Source organism: Thamnophis sirtalis, unplaced genomic scaffold, assembly GCF_051295495.1.
Source record: "Thamnophis sirtalis isolate CommonGarterSnake01/CBP01778 unplaced genomic scaffold, rThaSir2_p1.2 scaffold_3, whole genome shotgun sequence".
Lineage (NCBI taxonomy): Eukaryota > Metazoa > Chordata > Lepidosauria > Squamata > Natricidae > Thamnophis > Thamnophis sirtalis.
In genome coordinates, this window is record NW_028261383.1 from 175,362,190 (window position 1) to 175,379,022 (window position 16,833).

Consider the following 16,833-nt stretch of genomic DNA (forward strand, 5'->3'; position numbering starts at 1 on the left):
AACTTGAAGATGTCCGGACTTCAACTCCCAGAATTCCCCAGCCAGAATGCTGGCTGGGGAATTCTGGGAGTTGAAGTCCGGACATCTTCAAGTTGCCAAGGTTGAGAAACACTGCTCCAAGCCATCTCAAACATAGGGCTAGTTTCTCACATGCCCTCATCCCAGCACCAATCTCTCCTGGCAACAGCATTTTCATTGGCCCCCATTCCCTCCATCTCACATATCCAGCAGACCACGAGTTTTAAACCATTTCCATGGCTTCAGTGAACATTCCCCTTGGACTCTTAAGGCAGGCAAAATCCATTAGGCTTTTTCACCTGTTATCTCGGAGGGACACATCTGGAATGGCAACAGCAACAACTTTGTGGCATTTCTGAACTGTGGGATAAGCAATTTCACATTGAAGTGAACCCCAATGACATGCCAAGGAACTCCAGGAATTTATCCTCAGCCCACCTCAAAACCCGGGCCCCATATGCATCAGATCTCTCTTTAGGAGGGAAGATATAGGTTAGATATAGATTAGTTCACACTCTACATGGGGCTGCCCTTGAAGAGTGTTCAGAGACTGCAGTTGGTCCAGAATGCATCCGCACGAGCGATATCAGGGGTACCTCGGTACACCCGTGTTACACCTATCCTCCGCGGGCTGCACTGGCTCCCTATTAGTCTCCGGACGCGTTACAAAGTGCTGGTGATTACCTTTGAAGCCCTACATGGCACTGGACCTGGATAGCTGAGAGACCGTCTCCTGCTACACACCTCCCAACGTCCGATAAGAACTCAGAGGTTAGGCCTCCTCCGGGTGCCGTCGGCCGGACAATGCCGACTGGCGACCACTCGGGGGAGAGCCTTCTCTGTAGCTGTGGAATGAGTTACCAGCAGAGATCCGGACCCTTCCCACCCTCATGGCCTTCCAAAAAGCCACCAAAACCTGGCTGTTCCGGCAGGCCAGGGGGTTGCTGACTCAAACCAGGTTCAACCCCCAATTAAACCGGATGTATGTTGGGTTTTTAAACAGTTTGTTAATGTTTGTATTCTCCCCCTGTATGTTATTATTTCATTCGTATTTGTAAGCCGCCCTGAGTCCCCCTGGGATTGGGCCAGAGGTGGGTTCCTACCAGTTCGCACCTATTCGGTAGAACCCGTTTGTCAAATCTACCAAACCTAGTAAGCTTTGTTCCTTCTCAAAATGCCAGGTTTACAGATGACTATCAGTCATCTTGGAGATACATCTAAGCCAGTGTTTCTCAACCTTGGCGACTTTAAGGCCTGTGGACTTCAACTCCCAGAATCCCCCAGCCAGCTGCTGGCTGGGGGATTCTGGGAGTTGAAGTCCACAGGCCTTAAAGTCGCCAAGGTTGAGAAACACTGATCTAAGCATTCAGATAACAGCTGAGAGCTTTTAGTATTTTCCCAAATGTCTCTTGCTTTTCACACCATAACACCTGAATTATACATTGGCTGGATTCATGTAACACAACAGGCAATAGCAATAGCACTTAGATTTATATACCGGTTTACAGTGCCCCCCAACAATCCAGGTCCTCATTTTACCAACCCTCAAAAGGATGGAAGTCTGAATCAACACCTTGAGCCAATGAGAATGGTTTATTATGCATGTTTTATCGAATAAACTACACATAATATACTAAGCCATGGAAGTTACACCTATTGGGTGGTATAAATGATGCCAGAAATACGCAACTCATATTTTGACTTAGCATTGCGAACCCACAATTAAAGTAACAGGATCAAGGCTCATGTGACATGGAGTGGTGGCCTTTTAGTAGCTGCGAGATGCAGGCCTTTCAGCTGGTCTAATTTGCATTTCACTCTTCAGCACACAACTCTTAAAAATTAGTTGTGTTCCCCTCTGCATCATAGTTGTTCACGGTGATAAGATACAAATACATAATAAAAAAGGAATAACAATTTGATACATGCAGGTGTGCCCATTTTTCACCTATGAAACTATGCCAGGTCCGGCAAAGGATCTCCTTTGTAGCCTTATTTTTTTTTAGCCCAATAGCAATAGCAATAGCAGTAGACTTATATACCGCTTCATAGGCCTTTCAGGCCTCTCTAAGCGGTTTACAGAGAGTCAGCATATCGCCCCCAACAACAATCCGGCTCCTCATTTCACCCACCTCGGAAGGATGGAAGGCTGAGTCAACCCTGAGCCGGTGAGATTTGAACCGCTGACCTGCTGATCTAGCAGTAGCCTGCAGTGCTGCATTTAACCACTGCACCACCTTGGGAAAGGATTACTTCATCAGCTCGGCCAACATTTGATCCCAATAGAAGACAAAGATAAAACTCATCTCCAGGATCTGACGATGATGGAAACTTCAATGCATTCATTGTAATGCTGCTAGCTATAGACCATCGCCCTTATCCCAATTTCATTTATTCAGAAAATATATCCAAGAATGCACCAGACTAGACCAATTGTTTTGCTCCAGCTTCTTCATATCTCTGACATTAAACCGAAGGAGATCATACCTACAGGAATGTTTTAGACTATGGATTTCTTTTTACTGCAAGGACAATGAAATACAAAATGTTCTTCTACATCATAGATGACAATATCTTTGTGGTCTGGAATGCTATTCAGTAGGAAGAAGAAAAAAAAACATAAGTGTCCAATTTAGGTTTCAAACTATGGCTATCATATAAGTGAGTTTTTAGTAGCGATAGAATAACTCAACTGAAATTCCAAAATCCTTCAGTCTGGGAGTCCAACTGGGTAACTAATCTTCATTATATTCTCTTGGCTAATACTACCAGGGCAAAAGGCAAGTGTCCCTTCTTTGTAGGAAATGGATAATCGCTATCCCACTACCAGGTTCCCTTGTGAGTAAGAACATCCATTGCAGTCCAAAATGTTGATATTTGTCACACGTGTCTCTTCAGATGCAGAGAGAGGTGATCCGAGCGGGAGAAAGCCCGTTGACAGAGGGGACACTTGAATGGACGTTGTCCGGTGTGTTTACGATAATGGCGCGTCAGCTCATCGGAACGGGCGAATTTCCAACCGCATCCTTCCCATGTGCAGTGGTACGGTTTCTCTCCTGTAAAACAGATAAGCGCCTTGGTGCTACTACTGGACCCAAGGAGGGAGGGCCATTATTTTAAGTTACACAGTTAACATTCATGCCCAGAGGTTTGAGGAAATAAGCATCCCAAAATGACAGGATTTCCCACTTCCTCCCTCCCACAAGCCTCAGGGTAAAGGGGGGGGGGCATCGCATAGTGCAACATAGCAATAGCAATAGCAATAGCAATAGCAGTAGACTTATATACCGCTTCATAGGCCTTTCAGGCCTCTCTAAGCGGTTTACAGAGAGTCAGCATATTGCCCCCAACAATCTGGGTCCTCATTTTACCCACCTCGGAAGGATGGAAGGCTGAGTCAACCCTGAGCCGGTGAGATTTGAACCGCTGACCTGCTGATCTAGCAGTAGCCTGCAGTGCTGCTTTTAACCACTGCGCCACCTTGGCTCTTCATCCAAACCTTAGATCAGTGTTTCTCATCCTTGGGGACTTTAAGTCCTGTGGACTTCAACTCCCAGAATTCCCAGGCCAGCATAGCCCTGTGGACTTCAACTCCCAGAATTCCCCAGCCAGCATAGCCTTGTGGACTTCAACTCCCAGAATTCCCCGGCCAGCATAGCCCTGTGGACTTCAACTCCCAGAATTCCCCAGCCAGCATAGCCCTGTGGACTTCAACTCCCAGAATTCCCAGGCCAGCATAGCTCTGTGGACTTCAACTCCCAGAATCCGCCAGCCAGCATAGCTTACATGCTATATTCAAGCATGGGGAATGATTATAATATGGAACTTGTAGAACACAGATTTGCAAAGAAATATTTCAGTCGTGAAAGTCTGAAGCTATCGCAGAAAGTTGCCTTATTTTATTATGACCAATCTACCAACTTTCCTTTATTATAGGAATTTACCTTTAGCATATCAATTACAGGGTGTGGCTATGTGTCATCTTTACTTAGGATAAAACAGTCTCTGAGGCTGCTTGATATGCTCTCTTCAATTTCTCTTCCCAGACTGCCTGTTGGGGCCACAGCCAGAGGACCCAGACAAAGATGAACCAGAGCCCTCAACTGTTTCAGGTTTCCAGCCTTCACTTTTGACCAGAACTCCCACCTGCACATGTTCCCCGACTCAGGCTGAGGAAGTACATATAACCCTAGAAACAGCTCCGCGTACGACATCGGGACTACAAAGATGAAGACAAAATAGTCTTACAGAACAAGGCTATGCCAAACAAGGCTCCCAGAACTGAAAGGGAAAGTCTCATCGTAGCAAAATAGGTGAATAAGCTATGGACTGCTTTGTTATGGTGATTCTACCTTTTAACATCAGCCCAGAGCAGTGTTTCTCAACCGTGGCGACTTTAAGTCCTGTGGACTTCAACTTCCAGAATCCCCCAGCCAGCTATGCTGGCTGGGGGATTCTGGGAGTTGAAGTCCACAGGACTTAAAGTCGCCACGGTTGAGAAACACTGCCTTAGATATTCAGCAGAAGGTAGATTCAACAGATGATGAGCAATTTCTAAGGCCCCAGAACAGAGGATAAAATACCCCCAAGACCCAACACCCAGCTGCACCCGGCCTCTGTATCATTCTCCCTTACCTGTATGTGTGCGAAGATGAGCCTTGAGATGGGAACTCTTGGTATATGTCTTCCCACAACTGGGATGACTGCAGACGTGACTAGCGGGACGCTTGTGGCCCCATTGTTTGTGTCCCTTCTTTGGCTTGGCTGCGGCTTCTCTCATAGGCGAAGGTGGTTTCCTCAAACCATGGAGTGGCGGCAGAGCATGGAGAACAGAATCTGCCTGGTACATTTGAGCTCGGGCTTGAAATGGACTATGGGAGAAAGGATGGTGGTAACCATTCAACAGACTGCAGTGTGGCAGCGGAGAAGCCACTGCAGCTGGTGGAAGCTGATTGTAGGAAGCATGTTTGCCTAGCAAGTCAGGGCTTGGCGGTACATGGGCTTCACAGGCTACATGATAATATTGCCCATGAGATCTTTGTCTGGGTCCCCTGGGCTGTTGCCCTGCTACGGCAAGACCCATAGAATCTCCCTGGGCAAAGTGTGGCAACTGATTGTTGGGAAACACTAGATCCTTATTGGGCTCTAATATACCCTGGAAATAACTGGGTAGAACCGGGGTACAGTTCACAGAGTGCTCTTTGAGCAAGAACTGGGCTTCCGAGCTTGAGGGACCAGGAACTTCTGGAACCTTCAGGATCCCTGGGATCTTTTCTCTGATGACTTCCTCCTCAACTGAGGTTGCCTGACAGACAGCAGGCATCGAGATCTGGTCCACTGGGTCATCTCGAGGAAGGCTGGCATTTTGCCCAGAGGTAGAAAAATTTCTTAGGAGAAATTCAAGATCCCAATTGGCTTCCTCATGCTCCTGCTTGATGGACTGGTTCCCCTCAGGTTGGTTCGCCTCCAAGAACTCCAGAGAGGGAGTTTCGGGGCAATCTTCTGTCTTCCACCACTAGAAAGCAAATAAATAGCTTATGAAATAAATTGTGTCCCAGGTACGAAAGAAGCTGAGTGGGAGGGAGAAACAAGCAGACACTTGTAATAAGTGCCTTTCACTAATTGAAAGAAAGAAAGAAGATCACAAAAGTTGTGATGGATGAGCTTCAGAAGCACAGGCTGGAGCCTGCCATTAAGGTGGAGATAAGAAGCCCACTATCACAAGGCTGCATACGTTTCTGTCTTACAGTTGGGAGAGGCTGTAAGCTAGTTATCTCACTGGCCCTTAGAAACAGGCAACAGAAACATTCAGCACTCAAGAGGCTTTTTCAGGCTTGGACAGCAGCATCCTATGGTTATTCTACTCTAGACTTTCAGGAACTACAGATTAGAAGAGTAGAACACTTAACATTTGTTCTTTGAAGAGCATCACATGATTGTAAGAAGGATTGAGTAAATAACCGTACAATAAAACTGTTTACGATCTGTGTATTATTATAGCAGGGAAATCAACAGAAGAAGAAGCAATTTATTTTATTTCTCCCCAAAATTAGATGTGATGCCATAAATGCAGTATTCTCCACTGCTTGTATTCAGGTTCTGACCTGCAGCTACAATATGTATGATAAATTATCACTTTAAATCCATGACCGCTGATCACCATTTTATGAAATTATGAGATGCTACAAAGGAGAGATTAAAAGCATTAGACACTATGCTATAAATGCAGGTAACATTAGGAAAACTTTAAAAACTAATCAACAAGATTATAAATCTATTTTGCAGGCAAAAACTCTTTACATTCTAAATATAATGAAGTAATATGTACATGCATGAATATAACCTATAAATTTAAGATTATAGGTCTATAGATTATAGGTTATAGGTTTAAACAAGAGTACGGTATATAATATATATTTTATATGTATCTAAATAATAGTATTTAATATTAATAAATAGCATTTATTATTAATATTAATAGTATTAATAATATTAGTTTGCTGCTAAAAGAAAATTTGCAACTCCTCCAGGGATATTAAGAGTTCCTTTACAGTAAGAAGCAAATCAACTCTTCAGAGAACCACTGATATTATTATTAATAAGTAGAATTACAGGAGTAGGGTGCAAGAATGCTATAGGGGAAAAAAATCCAAGAAATGTATGAGCTGGAGTTTTAAGTTTATCCAGGTCAGATGATTCAATCCTATTTTTTGAATTCCTTGTTTTCCTATTTTAAAAAAAAAAAAAAAATCTGCCTGAATCCTGAATTCTGCACACCACATGCCACATTTTACTGTGCCTAAAATATATTTATCACTCAACTATTATTTTGTAACTGTGTAATATTTTTTCTTTATGGGTAAACTACATTTTAAAAAATAGGTTACCGTACAAAAATCTAATCATATGTGTGCACTTTACAATATAGCATTTCAGTTAAGGTATAACAACTGTAATACAATGGTTTCCACTTGGAATTTGGCAGTTTTAAAGTGTTTTTTTTTCCTTCTAACTTCTGCTTTCCCAGTGCAACTTTTCCTCCCTATTAGAACCTTAATCCCACCATAAGCGTCAAAGGAGAAGTCATAATCCCTTGCAGTTTAGGCAGTCTCCTCTTCTACATAGTTTGTTCTAATCAAAAAACTTGGAGAAACTGACTTTAAAAATAAACTATGATGCATAATCAATGTAAGACCAATAAAATTGCAAGCTAGCATGAAGTGTGAATTCAGCTCCTACAATTAGTTTGTGGTTCAGCTAGTGTAAAGCCATAGTATTTTATCAGAGTTAAAACATAGTTTAATCATGAATAAACTTGTCTTACAAACAATAAATACGGGCAATGGGAGTAGGGTCATTTTGTTCCTTTCACATTGATTACAGGATTATATCAAGAGTTCCAGAAGGCTTCAGGAAAGTTCCTTCTGAGAAGCATTATATTCACTGATTCAGCCCACTGATTAGACCTTAGTTCTACCTAGTTGTATGCGTCTTATCTACCAGGTCTGCACACACACATATCACTTAATTTAAAGTGCAAAAAAACACTCTAAAACTAATGACATTATCTCTCCCAGACAGATTTACGATCAACATGAAATATGTTCCAAATAATGCAAACATTCTACACATTTTTGCATTAAACAAACACTCCAAAACCAGCAACTTCTATTTATCTATTTCATTAGCATTACATCCTGTCTTCCCTTCAGAAGGGAAACTTGGTGCCCCAAACTTTCTGTTCTACTTACTTTCTTTGTAACGGAGTAAAACCAGTAATGCCTCCTATTTTTTTTTCCCCACCGTCTGGCTAGAGGAACTCCTAAAATGCAAAAGTTTACAATACCTTGCCCACATCTGTTCTGGAAAGAAACCTTCATTTTGTAAGCAACAGACTGGGGTCCAGCTGGGAGCCTATACTTATTAGCACCTTCAATCCCTTCAGACATTTTCAATTCTTACCCAAAGGACACCTTCAGCCAGCTAGTATCCCCTACCACTTCTCACCTGGAAACCTTCAGATTGTATATCCTGGAAATTGTTAAATGACCCCAGGATACCAGCTGGGGGTAACACAGCCTCCACAAAAGCCATGGCTTATTAAAAAGCTATGTCCCTGAAAGAGAAGAAAGAAAAATGAATAAGGTAGTATCACACCTCCCAAATCTTTTGCTTACTCCTAGGCTACACACTTCTCAGGCGTAAAAGTTTACTTATGTAACTCTCCTATAAGCATCATCCCCACCCAAACGTTACACCTTCCTTTCCATCATTCAGAGCAAACCTTTCTACTTTAGGTGTCACCATCAATGGTTTTCTTGCTTTAATTCTCTCCTTCCTTTGAAGGTTTGAACAAGACAGAAAACTAAATGAAGCTACCTAAACCAATCAGAAGAAGGGGGTGTGGCTAGTGAAGGGGCAAGCTGCAGCTGGATTAGGAATAATCATAATTGCCCTGTTTGTAGCAGTAGTTAACTTTCTTTAAATAACAGAGATAAGGATGAATTCAGTTCAGTCAGTGATCATCTTTTGTTTGTTTGTTTATGTGTGTGGGTGTGCATTTATCTGTGTGTATATTTATATGTATTTAGTTTATTTAGAAAATAGAATTACTACAAATAAAACACATTGCTCCCTTGAAAGGAATAAGGTGGACCAAGCAGTTCTAATTTGGACTTTTGAAAGGAAGAAAAAAAGATCAAACAATATGTTATACTGTTAGGCATGTTACAAATATAAGAGTTAAAGGAAGGCACATAATTTGCAGTTTTCTAGATGCTTTCAGCCTTTAAGATTATTAGTAAAAAAAAAAATTCATAGCCATTTTATTGGGGGGGGGGAGGGGGAAATTGTTTAGTACCCAAAATCTGCAATTTGAAACCCATCAAGGATTAGCTTGCAATCATATGCGTCGACTCAGAAGTAAATTGCACTAAATTTAGTTGGCTTGTATCGTTCAATAAAGATTATATGATTGCCTCTGAAAGCCCTTTAAGACTTTGTGCAATACATAATGCAATTTTTAAAATATACACCTAGAATGCCTCACTAACTAAAGTGAGACCTTTGGAATATCTCTAAGAAAAACTATGCAGATCTCACAGGGAATGAGTGAATCACTAGTTTTACATGCAAATTTGTAGTAGTCTGCCTGGCTAAGCTTTGAAAGGATTTTTCTACACCCTCTAGCTCAAAATACCATCAGGCTAAGGTCATGAATGAAAGGGAGCCTTGAAGCAACATTCACAATATAGAAGGCAATATAGTAATGGTCAGTCCAAGAGAAGATCAACTGTGACTGCTCTTGAGAAGGCCAGACCCTGAAGATGAAACTCAAAATACTTTGGCTACCTAATGAGAAGGAAGGACTCCCTGGAGAAGAGCCTCATGCTGGGAAAGATTTGAGGGCAAAGGAAGAGGAAGGGGACAACAGAGAATGAGGTGGCTGGATGGAGTCACCGAAGCAGTAGACATGAGCTTAAAGGCACTCCAGAGGATGGTAGAGGAGAGGAAGGCCTGGAGGGACATTGTCCATGGGGTCCCAATGGGTCAGACATGACTTCGCAACTAACAACAACAGTAATGTATGAGAAATAAAAATGCATACTCCATTGATTATAAGAGAAATGAATCTTCATGGCTCATACCGCGCGAGCGATCGTGGGTGCACCTCGGTTCACCCACGTAACACCTATCCTCCGCGAGCTGCACTGGCTGCCTATTGGTCTCTGGATACGCTTCAAGGCGCTAGTCGTCACTTATAAAGCCCTTCATGGTATTGGACCTGGGTACTTGAGAGACCGCCTACTGCCAATTACCTCCACTAGACCGATCAGATCCCACAGATTAGGCCTCCTCCGAATTCCATCCGCCGGCCAGTGTCGACTGGCGACTACCCGGAGGAGGGCCTTCTCTGTGGCCGCTCCGACCCTCTGGAACGAACTCCCCATGGAGATTCGAACCCTCACCACCCTCCAGGCCTTCCGCAAAGCCCTTAAAACCTGGCTGTTCCGACAGGCCTGGGGCTAAAGAGCCGTTGCACCCATCTCGAATGGTATGATTGTTGCGTGTTTTTAAATCATGTATTGTTTTGTGTTGTTGTTAATTTGTCTGTATCCCCCTTCCCTGGTTTGAGTTGTGAGCTGCCCTGAGTCCCCCTTGGGGGGGGGGGGGGAAAGGGCGGCATATAAATGAAATAAACATTCAAACATTCAACATTCAAACATATTGTGCATGCTGTCAGAAAAAGGCTACAGGCATTGGGGGGAAGGGTGTGGGGTTTTATTTGCAAAATCTCTACAATGGTATGTATCATAATCACAAAACCTTCATTTCCCTGAAGCTGACTAAAGAGTTATTTTCCACTATTTCTCTCTGAAGCCCCCAAAGTTTAGTCATTTTTCTAGATAAACTGCAAGTCTCCAGCCATATTAAGTTTTCAAGAAAACCCAGCACTTGGACAGTTAATAAAACTAGCTATTGGGTAAAAAGCCTATCCCCCCCCCCTTCCAGCAATGAGGGCCATTTAATGCACCTGTGTGGTTTACTAATTTTCATATGTCAAAAGTCTTTTTAAAAAGGGTTGGTTCCTTTTCACTTGTACATGGAGAGCAATTCTCAGGATAAGATATATGATCGTAATCAGTGCTTGCATCTGGGGAATGGAAACTCAGAGATAATGGCTTCATGACTAAGCATGCACTTGGAAGAAGCCTTCTGGCATGGCTGAGTCTAATGATGCCGGACGCAAATTGAGGAGCCCTCCAGGCGCGTGTGGAGGAGTTAAGACTGTGGATTCGACCTTCATTTCTCCTCCAGCCACACCAGCCTCCAGCTGATATTTTGGACTGCAAATCTGCCTTGCAAAGGACAGGACAGCCGAAAGAGTGGGCAACTTTCAGCTGGGGGGGAAAAGCAGAAATAACAGATTAACAGCTTGCCTTGGGTTTCTATCAGGAGGTCTCAGAGGGGTCTGGCAACAGACTCGGTTCTGATACAGTACTGAGGGCTAACACTGTCTTGCCATCGAGAGGAGAGGTGCTTCGAAAAGAGGGTTGCATCGGCCCTTGCTAATGGGATTAAAAAGAAAAATCAATCATGGACAGGAATAAAAGTCTTAAGGCAGGGCTGGTTTAGACTAGCAAACTAATGTGATTCACGCAGGGGTTGAGTAAACTATGGTTAAGCAAGGGTAAGTAAACTCTGAACACAGCAATTATATGAGGATGGAGAAAAGTTCCTAACTTCAACCATGCACTCTTGGGTTGGATTCTGTGTCTTTAATTATTTTCAAGGGATAAAATAAGCGGGCAGGTGACATTCAGAATCCAACTGCTGTTCTTTAACGAAGAGATACGCTGCAGCTGCTAAAAATGTGGTCTGCCACGATATTAAAAGCTCAAATTGGAGATGAAGAGAAGAAGCATTTATTTTATACAAGGTGAAGGTATAACACTTGGTACTTTTGCAGGGTCCAATCTGGGTCAGTCACCGGAACCAGAAGTTTAGTCTTCCGAGCTTTCATGCTGGAGCTCCATCCTCAGGAAACGTCTCTCTCTAGCAGAGTGTACTATTATCCTGGAACACATAGATTTGCCTTCATTCATTGATGCTTCCCCACTTTGGATATGTTGACTTGCCAGACTCTGAGAAAGAAATTTAGATTTAAAAAAAAATCGTTACCTGAAAAATATGTCCGTAAAAAGGATGGGTCAAATGTAAGTCTGGATTTGGCCCAAAAAATGATCATCAGCACAAAAAAACTTTCTACCCAAGAGAAAAATAAAGAATGAAATGTGCTTATAATCTTTAGTATGACCAGAGTTGGGAGAGTGGATCCAATTCCAGTTACCATAGTAAAAAAAAAGATATTGATACTCTAGAGCAGTGTTTCTCAACCTTGGCAACTTGAAGATGTCTGGACTTCAACTCCCAGAATTCCCCAGCCAGCATTCGCTGGCTGGGGAATTCTGGGAGTTGAAGTCCAGACATCTTCAAGTTGCCAAGGTTGAGAAACACTGCTCTAGAACTTACAGCCCTGTGTCACACCCATCCCAGCTCCGCAAAGGCAAAAAAGTCACAATAAATTGTGATACATCATGTAACACAATGGAGTCTGACACCTGTGCGCTAGAGATTAAATACAGTGTTTCTCAACCTTGGCGACTTTAAGTCCTGTGGACTTCAACTCCCAGAATTCCGTGCTGATGCCTGTGAGCACTTGAGTGCCAATCCTGGGTGCCAGCCCAGCCATGACTCCTCCTGCTTTCTTGCTTCTCTTCTAAAACAGTGTTTCTCAACCTTGGTGACTTTAAGTCCTGTGGACTTCAACTCCCAGAATCCCCCAGCCAGTTGTGCTGGCTGGGGAATTCTGGGAGTTGAAGTCCACAGCACTTAAAGTCACCAAGGTTGAGAAACAGTGGATTAAAACATGAAGAATGGTTCTGCCAATTGGGAATGTCTAGTCTAACTAAAAGAAGAACTAGGGGGTGACATGATAGCAGTGTTCCAATATTTAAGGGGCTACCACAAAGAAGGGGGTAGAAACTTATTCTCCAAAGCATGTGAAAGCAATACAAGAAGTAATATATGGGAAATAACCAAAGACAGATTTGACCTACAACTAACCCTGACAGAACAATGAATCAGCAGAACAGGGTTTTTTTTTCAGGAGTTGTTGGTGCACCACCAACACCAACATTTTTAAAGAAGAATTCTGGACTCCTCTTCAATATCTTCATAAGTGAGTTAGATGAGGGAATAGAAGGAGAACTCATTAAATTTACAGATGACACTAAGCTGGCGAGAATTGCCAACATTCCAGAAGACAAGCTCAGGATCCCAAAAGATCTTGAGAAACTTGAACAATGGGGGCCATATGAATTTTAATATGGAGAAAAGCAAGGTTTTACACTTAGGAAAAACTACAAGTATAAGTACAGATTAGGAGAAACCTGGCTCAAAAAACAGTAACTGTGAGAGGAACAGTTGGAGTTCCTAGTGTACAATCACTTGAATATGAGCCAGCACTGTGCAGCAGCAGCCAAAAAAGCTGATACAATCCTTGGTTGTATAAACAGAGGCATAGAATCAAAATCACGTGAAGTATTAGTACCGCTTTATAAAGCCTTAGTAAGGCCACACCTGGAATACTGCATCCAGTTTTGGTCACCACATTACAGAAAAGATGTTAAGTCTTTGGAGAAAGTGCAAAGAGGAGCAAAGATTATTAAAGGCTTCAAGACAAAAACATATGAAGAACGGTTGTAGGATTTGGGTTCGGCTAATCTAGAGAAAAAGAAGGACTGGGGGGGGGGACATGATAGCAGCATTCCAGGATTTGGGAGGTTGCCACAAAGAGGAGGGAGTCAACTTATTTTCCAAAGGGGCAGGACAAGAAACAATGGATGGAAACTAATCAAGGAGAGAAGCAGCCTGTAAGTAAGGAGAAACTTCCTAACAGTGAGGACAATGAACCAGTGGAACAACTTGCCACCAGAAGTTGTGGGCGCTCCAACACTGGAGGTTTTTAAGAAGAGACTGGACAATCACTTGTCTGAAATGGTATAGGGTCTCCAGTTTCAGCAAGGGGTTGGACTAGAAGACCTCTAAGATGTCTTCCAGCTCTATTCTGATTGATTGATTGATTGATTGATTGATTGGTCAAGGGCTACCTGTAATTAATTGAAGTTTATTACTGAAATGGAATCAAGCAAAAAAAAAAAGAAAGTTAAGCTAATAAAGTTTCCTCTAGCACAGTGTTTCTCAACCTTGGCGACTTTAAGTCCTGTGGACTTCAACTCCCAGAATCCCCCAGCCAGCTCTGGGGAATGGAAACTGAGAGATAATGGCTTCATGACTAAGCATGCACTTGGAAGAAGCCTTCTGGCATGGCTGAGTCTAATGATGCCGGAAGCAAATTGAGGAGCCCTCCAGGCGCGTGTGGAGGAGTTAAGACTGTGGATTCGACCTTCATTTCTCCTCCAGCCACACCAGCCTCCAGCTGGCTGGGGGATTCTGGGAGTTGAAGTCCACGGGACTTAAAGTCGCCAAGGTTGAGAAACACTGCTCTAGCAAGTATCTAAAGCAGCCTGCTCTAGTCTAGAATCCATGGGTTTGTTAGGACTACAAGTACCAGAATTTGTAACCAGCACGGCTATTGTGTGCAGGCTGAGAATCCTGGCAGCTGTTAGCCAGATTTCACCCAGAGGACCTAGATGGCTTATCCTGGTAGCCTTTCTTCTCCTACATAGCCTAGACCAGTGTTTCCCAACCTTGGCAACGTGAAGATGTCTGGACTTCAACTCCCAGAATTCCCCAGCCAGCGAATGCTGGCTGGGGAATTCTGGGAGTTGAAGTCCAGACATCTTCACGTTGCCAAGGTTGGGAAACACTGGCCTAGACATAGATTGCAATTATAGGCCTCAGCAGGTCTTGTCGTAAAGACTGTTTCTGAAGCTCTCCTGTGAAGCGTCTCAAAATCAATCATGGATAATAAGAAAGATTCAAGCGTTCTGGAGCCAGACTCTCCCAAGGCTCCTGCATGTTTTAATTAGTTTCTTTTCATACAGAAGAAAATGAGTAAAATAATATTTTGGCACATCAACTTTTCTCTCCCCACTTTTCCCTTCCTGCTTTGGCCACAGAATATTTCAGAACTGACTTAATTTCATGGTAATTGGGATAGCTTGTGCCCCCAGCTCTGCATTGACTTTCTAAAAAAAAAAAACTATTATTGCAAATACTTTGGATCAAAGCCATGGCCACATTGCACTAATTACCTTGTTTTGGGGTCATGCAAATGGATGCATGGGTAATCTTTATAATGAAAATAAATGACAGCTCAACAGAGGGTGCCCTGCATTGTTTGGCATATAATTCATTTTCATGTCCCTTATCACAGGCCTTTAAGACGTTATCTGCCTTTTAAACTAAAGCACATCTGTTCCTTTAATTGAGTGCTGATGTATGGCCCCTAGATAGATCAAAAGAAGTCACAAGACAGATTTATGCATTAGGCTAGATCAGCATTTTTCAAATCTGGCAACTTTTAACATTTGTGGAGTCTCCCAGAAAGAAAAGATAATGAGCTCAGAGCCCTCATCTCCACCTATCTGCATAATCCCTCCCTTTTACACAATCACAACTAGGGCCATTATCAGTACTTGAGATTGCAATTTCCATCGGCTTAACTAAATGGTAAAAGAAGCTCGCGTTTTGTTGTCCTCAACAAATGTTATCAGTTATATATTCTAGCACTATAATCAGGTCTGAGCCCTGAATGGGCTTCAGGTGTAGCCTTTCCTCCCAGGGCTTCAGAATCTGCATTCCAACAGGTTTCTCAACAACCCTCCCTAAGAGGAAATTGGAAGCAGGAAACAAAACATCTAATACTGTTTCAGCAAGAGTATTGATAAGAGTATCTAAGATGTCTTCCAGCTCTATTCTGATTGATTGATTGATTGATTGGTCAAGGACTACCTGTAGTTAATTGAAGTTTATTACTGAAATGGAATTTAAAAAAAATGAAAGTTAAGCTAATAAAGTTTCCTCTAGCAAGTATCTAAAGCAGCCTGCTCTAGTCGAGAGTCAATGGGTTTGTTAGGACTACAAGTACCAGAATTTGTAACCAGCACGGCTATTGTGTGCAGGCTGAGAATTCTGGCAGCTTTCACCCAGAGGACCTAGATTAGGGTGACCAGACGTCCCTCATCTGGTGGGACAGGCACGCGTTTCAATCATTTTTCCCGCGTCCCGTTGCGTATTGAAAAAGTACCGATTTTCCAAAAGAAAGAAAATCAATTTTAAAAAGGACGCTGTGAAAAAAAAAAGTTCTCTAAAGTGTCGTTCCTGATGTGGCCTTTAGAGGGCAGTGTTTCCCTCCCTCCCCTTTTGTGCCGTTTTTCTGCAGGGAGAGCGATGGTAAGGAGGAGGCTAGTCCCGGGCCAAGCGGCTCAGCCGTCGGAAGGTGTTCCCCCCCCCCCCCCCTGCTTCTCTTGGGCACCGCTCTTCCTGCAGCCATGCCATGCAAGCCGCTGTCAATCTGGTCTGGGTGAGCCGAGGGGAGGCAGGCGGGGATCTGGTTGGGAGAGGCTGGTGATGGGAGGCGTGGGGGAAGGCAATCGGGGGAAGGCTGCTTTGCAATTGCCAGCAAAGTCCCATCACACACACACACACACACACACACACACACACACACACCCCGCTCTTGCCTTTCCTTCTGCTTGCTCCATCCCAGCGGAGGCTGAGCCCGCCTCTTATTTGGACCTCCTGCATCCCCCCCCCCCAAACGGAGCACCCCATTTCAAGCAACGAGGGGCGCCAAGCAGGGCAGGGTTGCAAACACCCCCCTCTCCCCCCAAGGCTGTAGGCGAAAGCTGCTGCTCTCCAGCGTCCCTCTCTGCCCTGCCTTCCCAGACCCAGAGCCATCTCTGTGGAGGTCCTTTTTGGCTTTAACGCGAAGCCTTGAGGGGGGGGAACAGGGCGCGCCCAGGCACCTCTGCCCCTCAATCAGGAACGCTGGAGAAGCGGGTGCAGATCACTGGCTTTTTAAATCAACTTTTTGGAAGGAGGATAGATAGGAGGAGAGATGGGGCGAGTACTAAAGGCATCCCGGCTGAAATCACTTTTTTTTAAAAAGCCATTTTTAAAAAATCCCACTTTTAAGGCGGTGAGCAGATCTAATGCTCCTTCCAACTCCCCACAACAGAGAAAGGGAGGAGGGAAGAAAGTTAGGGGAGGAAGGAAAGAAGGAAGGAAAGGAAAGAAAGAGGGAAGGAAACAAGGAAGGAAGGAAAGAAGGAAAGAAAGGAAAGA

General features: G+C 43.6%; 2 protein-coding genes across 4 annotated transcripts in view; both read right to left on the bottom strand.

Annotated features, from left to right (window-relative positions):
* The window catches only part of FARSA (phenylalanyl-tRNA synthetase subunit alpha), a 350,543-nt gene that overhangs the window by 277,139 nt on the left and 56,571 nt on the right, over positions 1-16,833 (bottom strand). The gene's annotated exons all lie outside the window — the stretch shown is intronic.
* On the bottom strand, positions 2,517-8,368 carry KLF1 (KLF transcription factor 1). Of its 3 annotated transcripts, XR_001313940.2 has the most exons (5): positions 8,303-8,368; positions 8,026-8,134; positions 4,654-5,533; positions 2,712-3,074; positions 2,517-2,609 (listed from the first exon to the last, which is right to left on the bottom strand). XR_001313940.2 is itself a non-coding variant. In XM_014073329.2 (4 exons), exons 2-4 carry the CDS (start codon positions 8,110-8,112, stop codon positions 2,899-2,901), a joined length of 1,143 nt encoding a protein of 380 aa, XP_013928804.2. In that variant the 5' UTR covers positions 8,113-8,134; positions 8,303-8,368; the 3' UTR covers positions 2,517-2,898. The 3 variants fall into 3 exon arrangements, 2 of the variants coding, with proteins under 2 accessions (XP_013928804.2, XP_013928805.2); XM_014073329.2 differs by having other exon boundaries at positions 2,517-3,074; XM_014073330.2 differs by having other exon boundaries at positions 2,517-3,074; positions 8,026-8,337.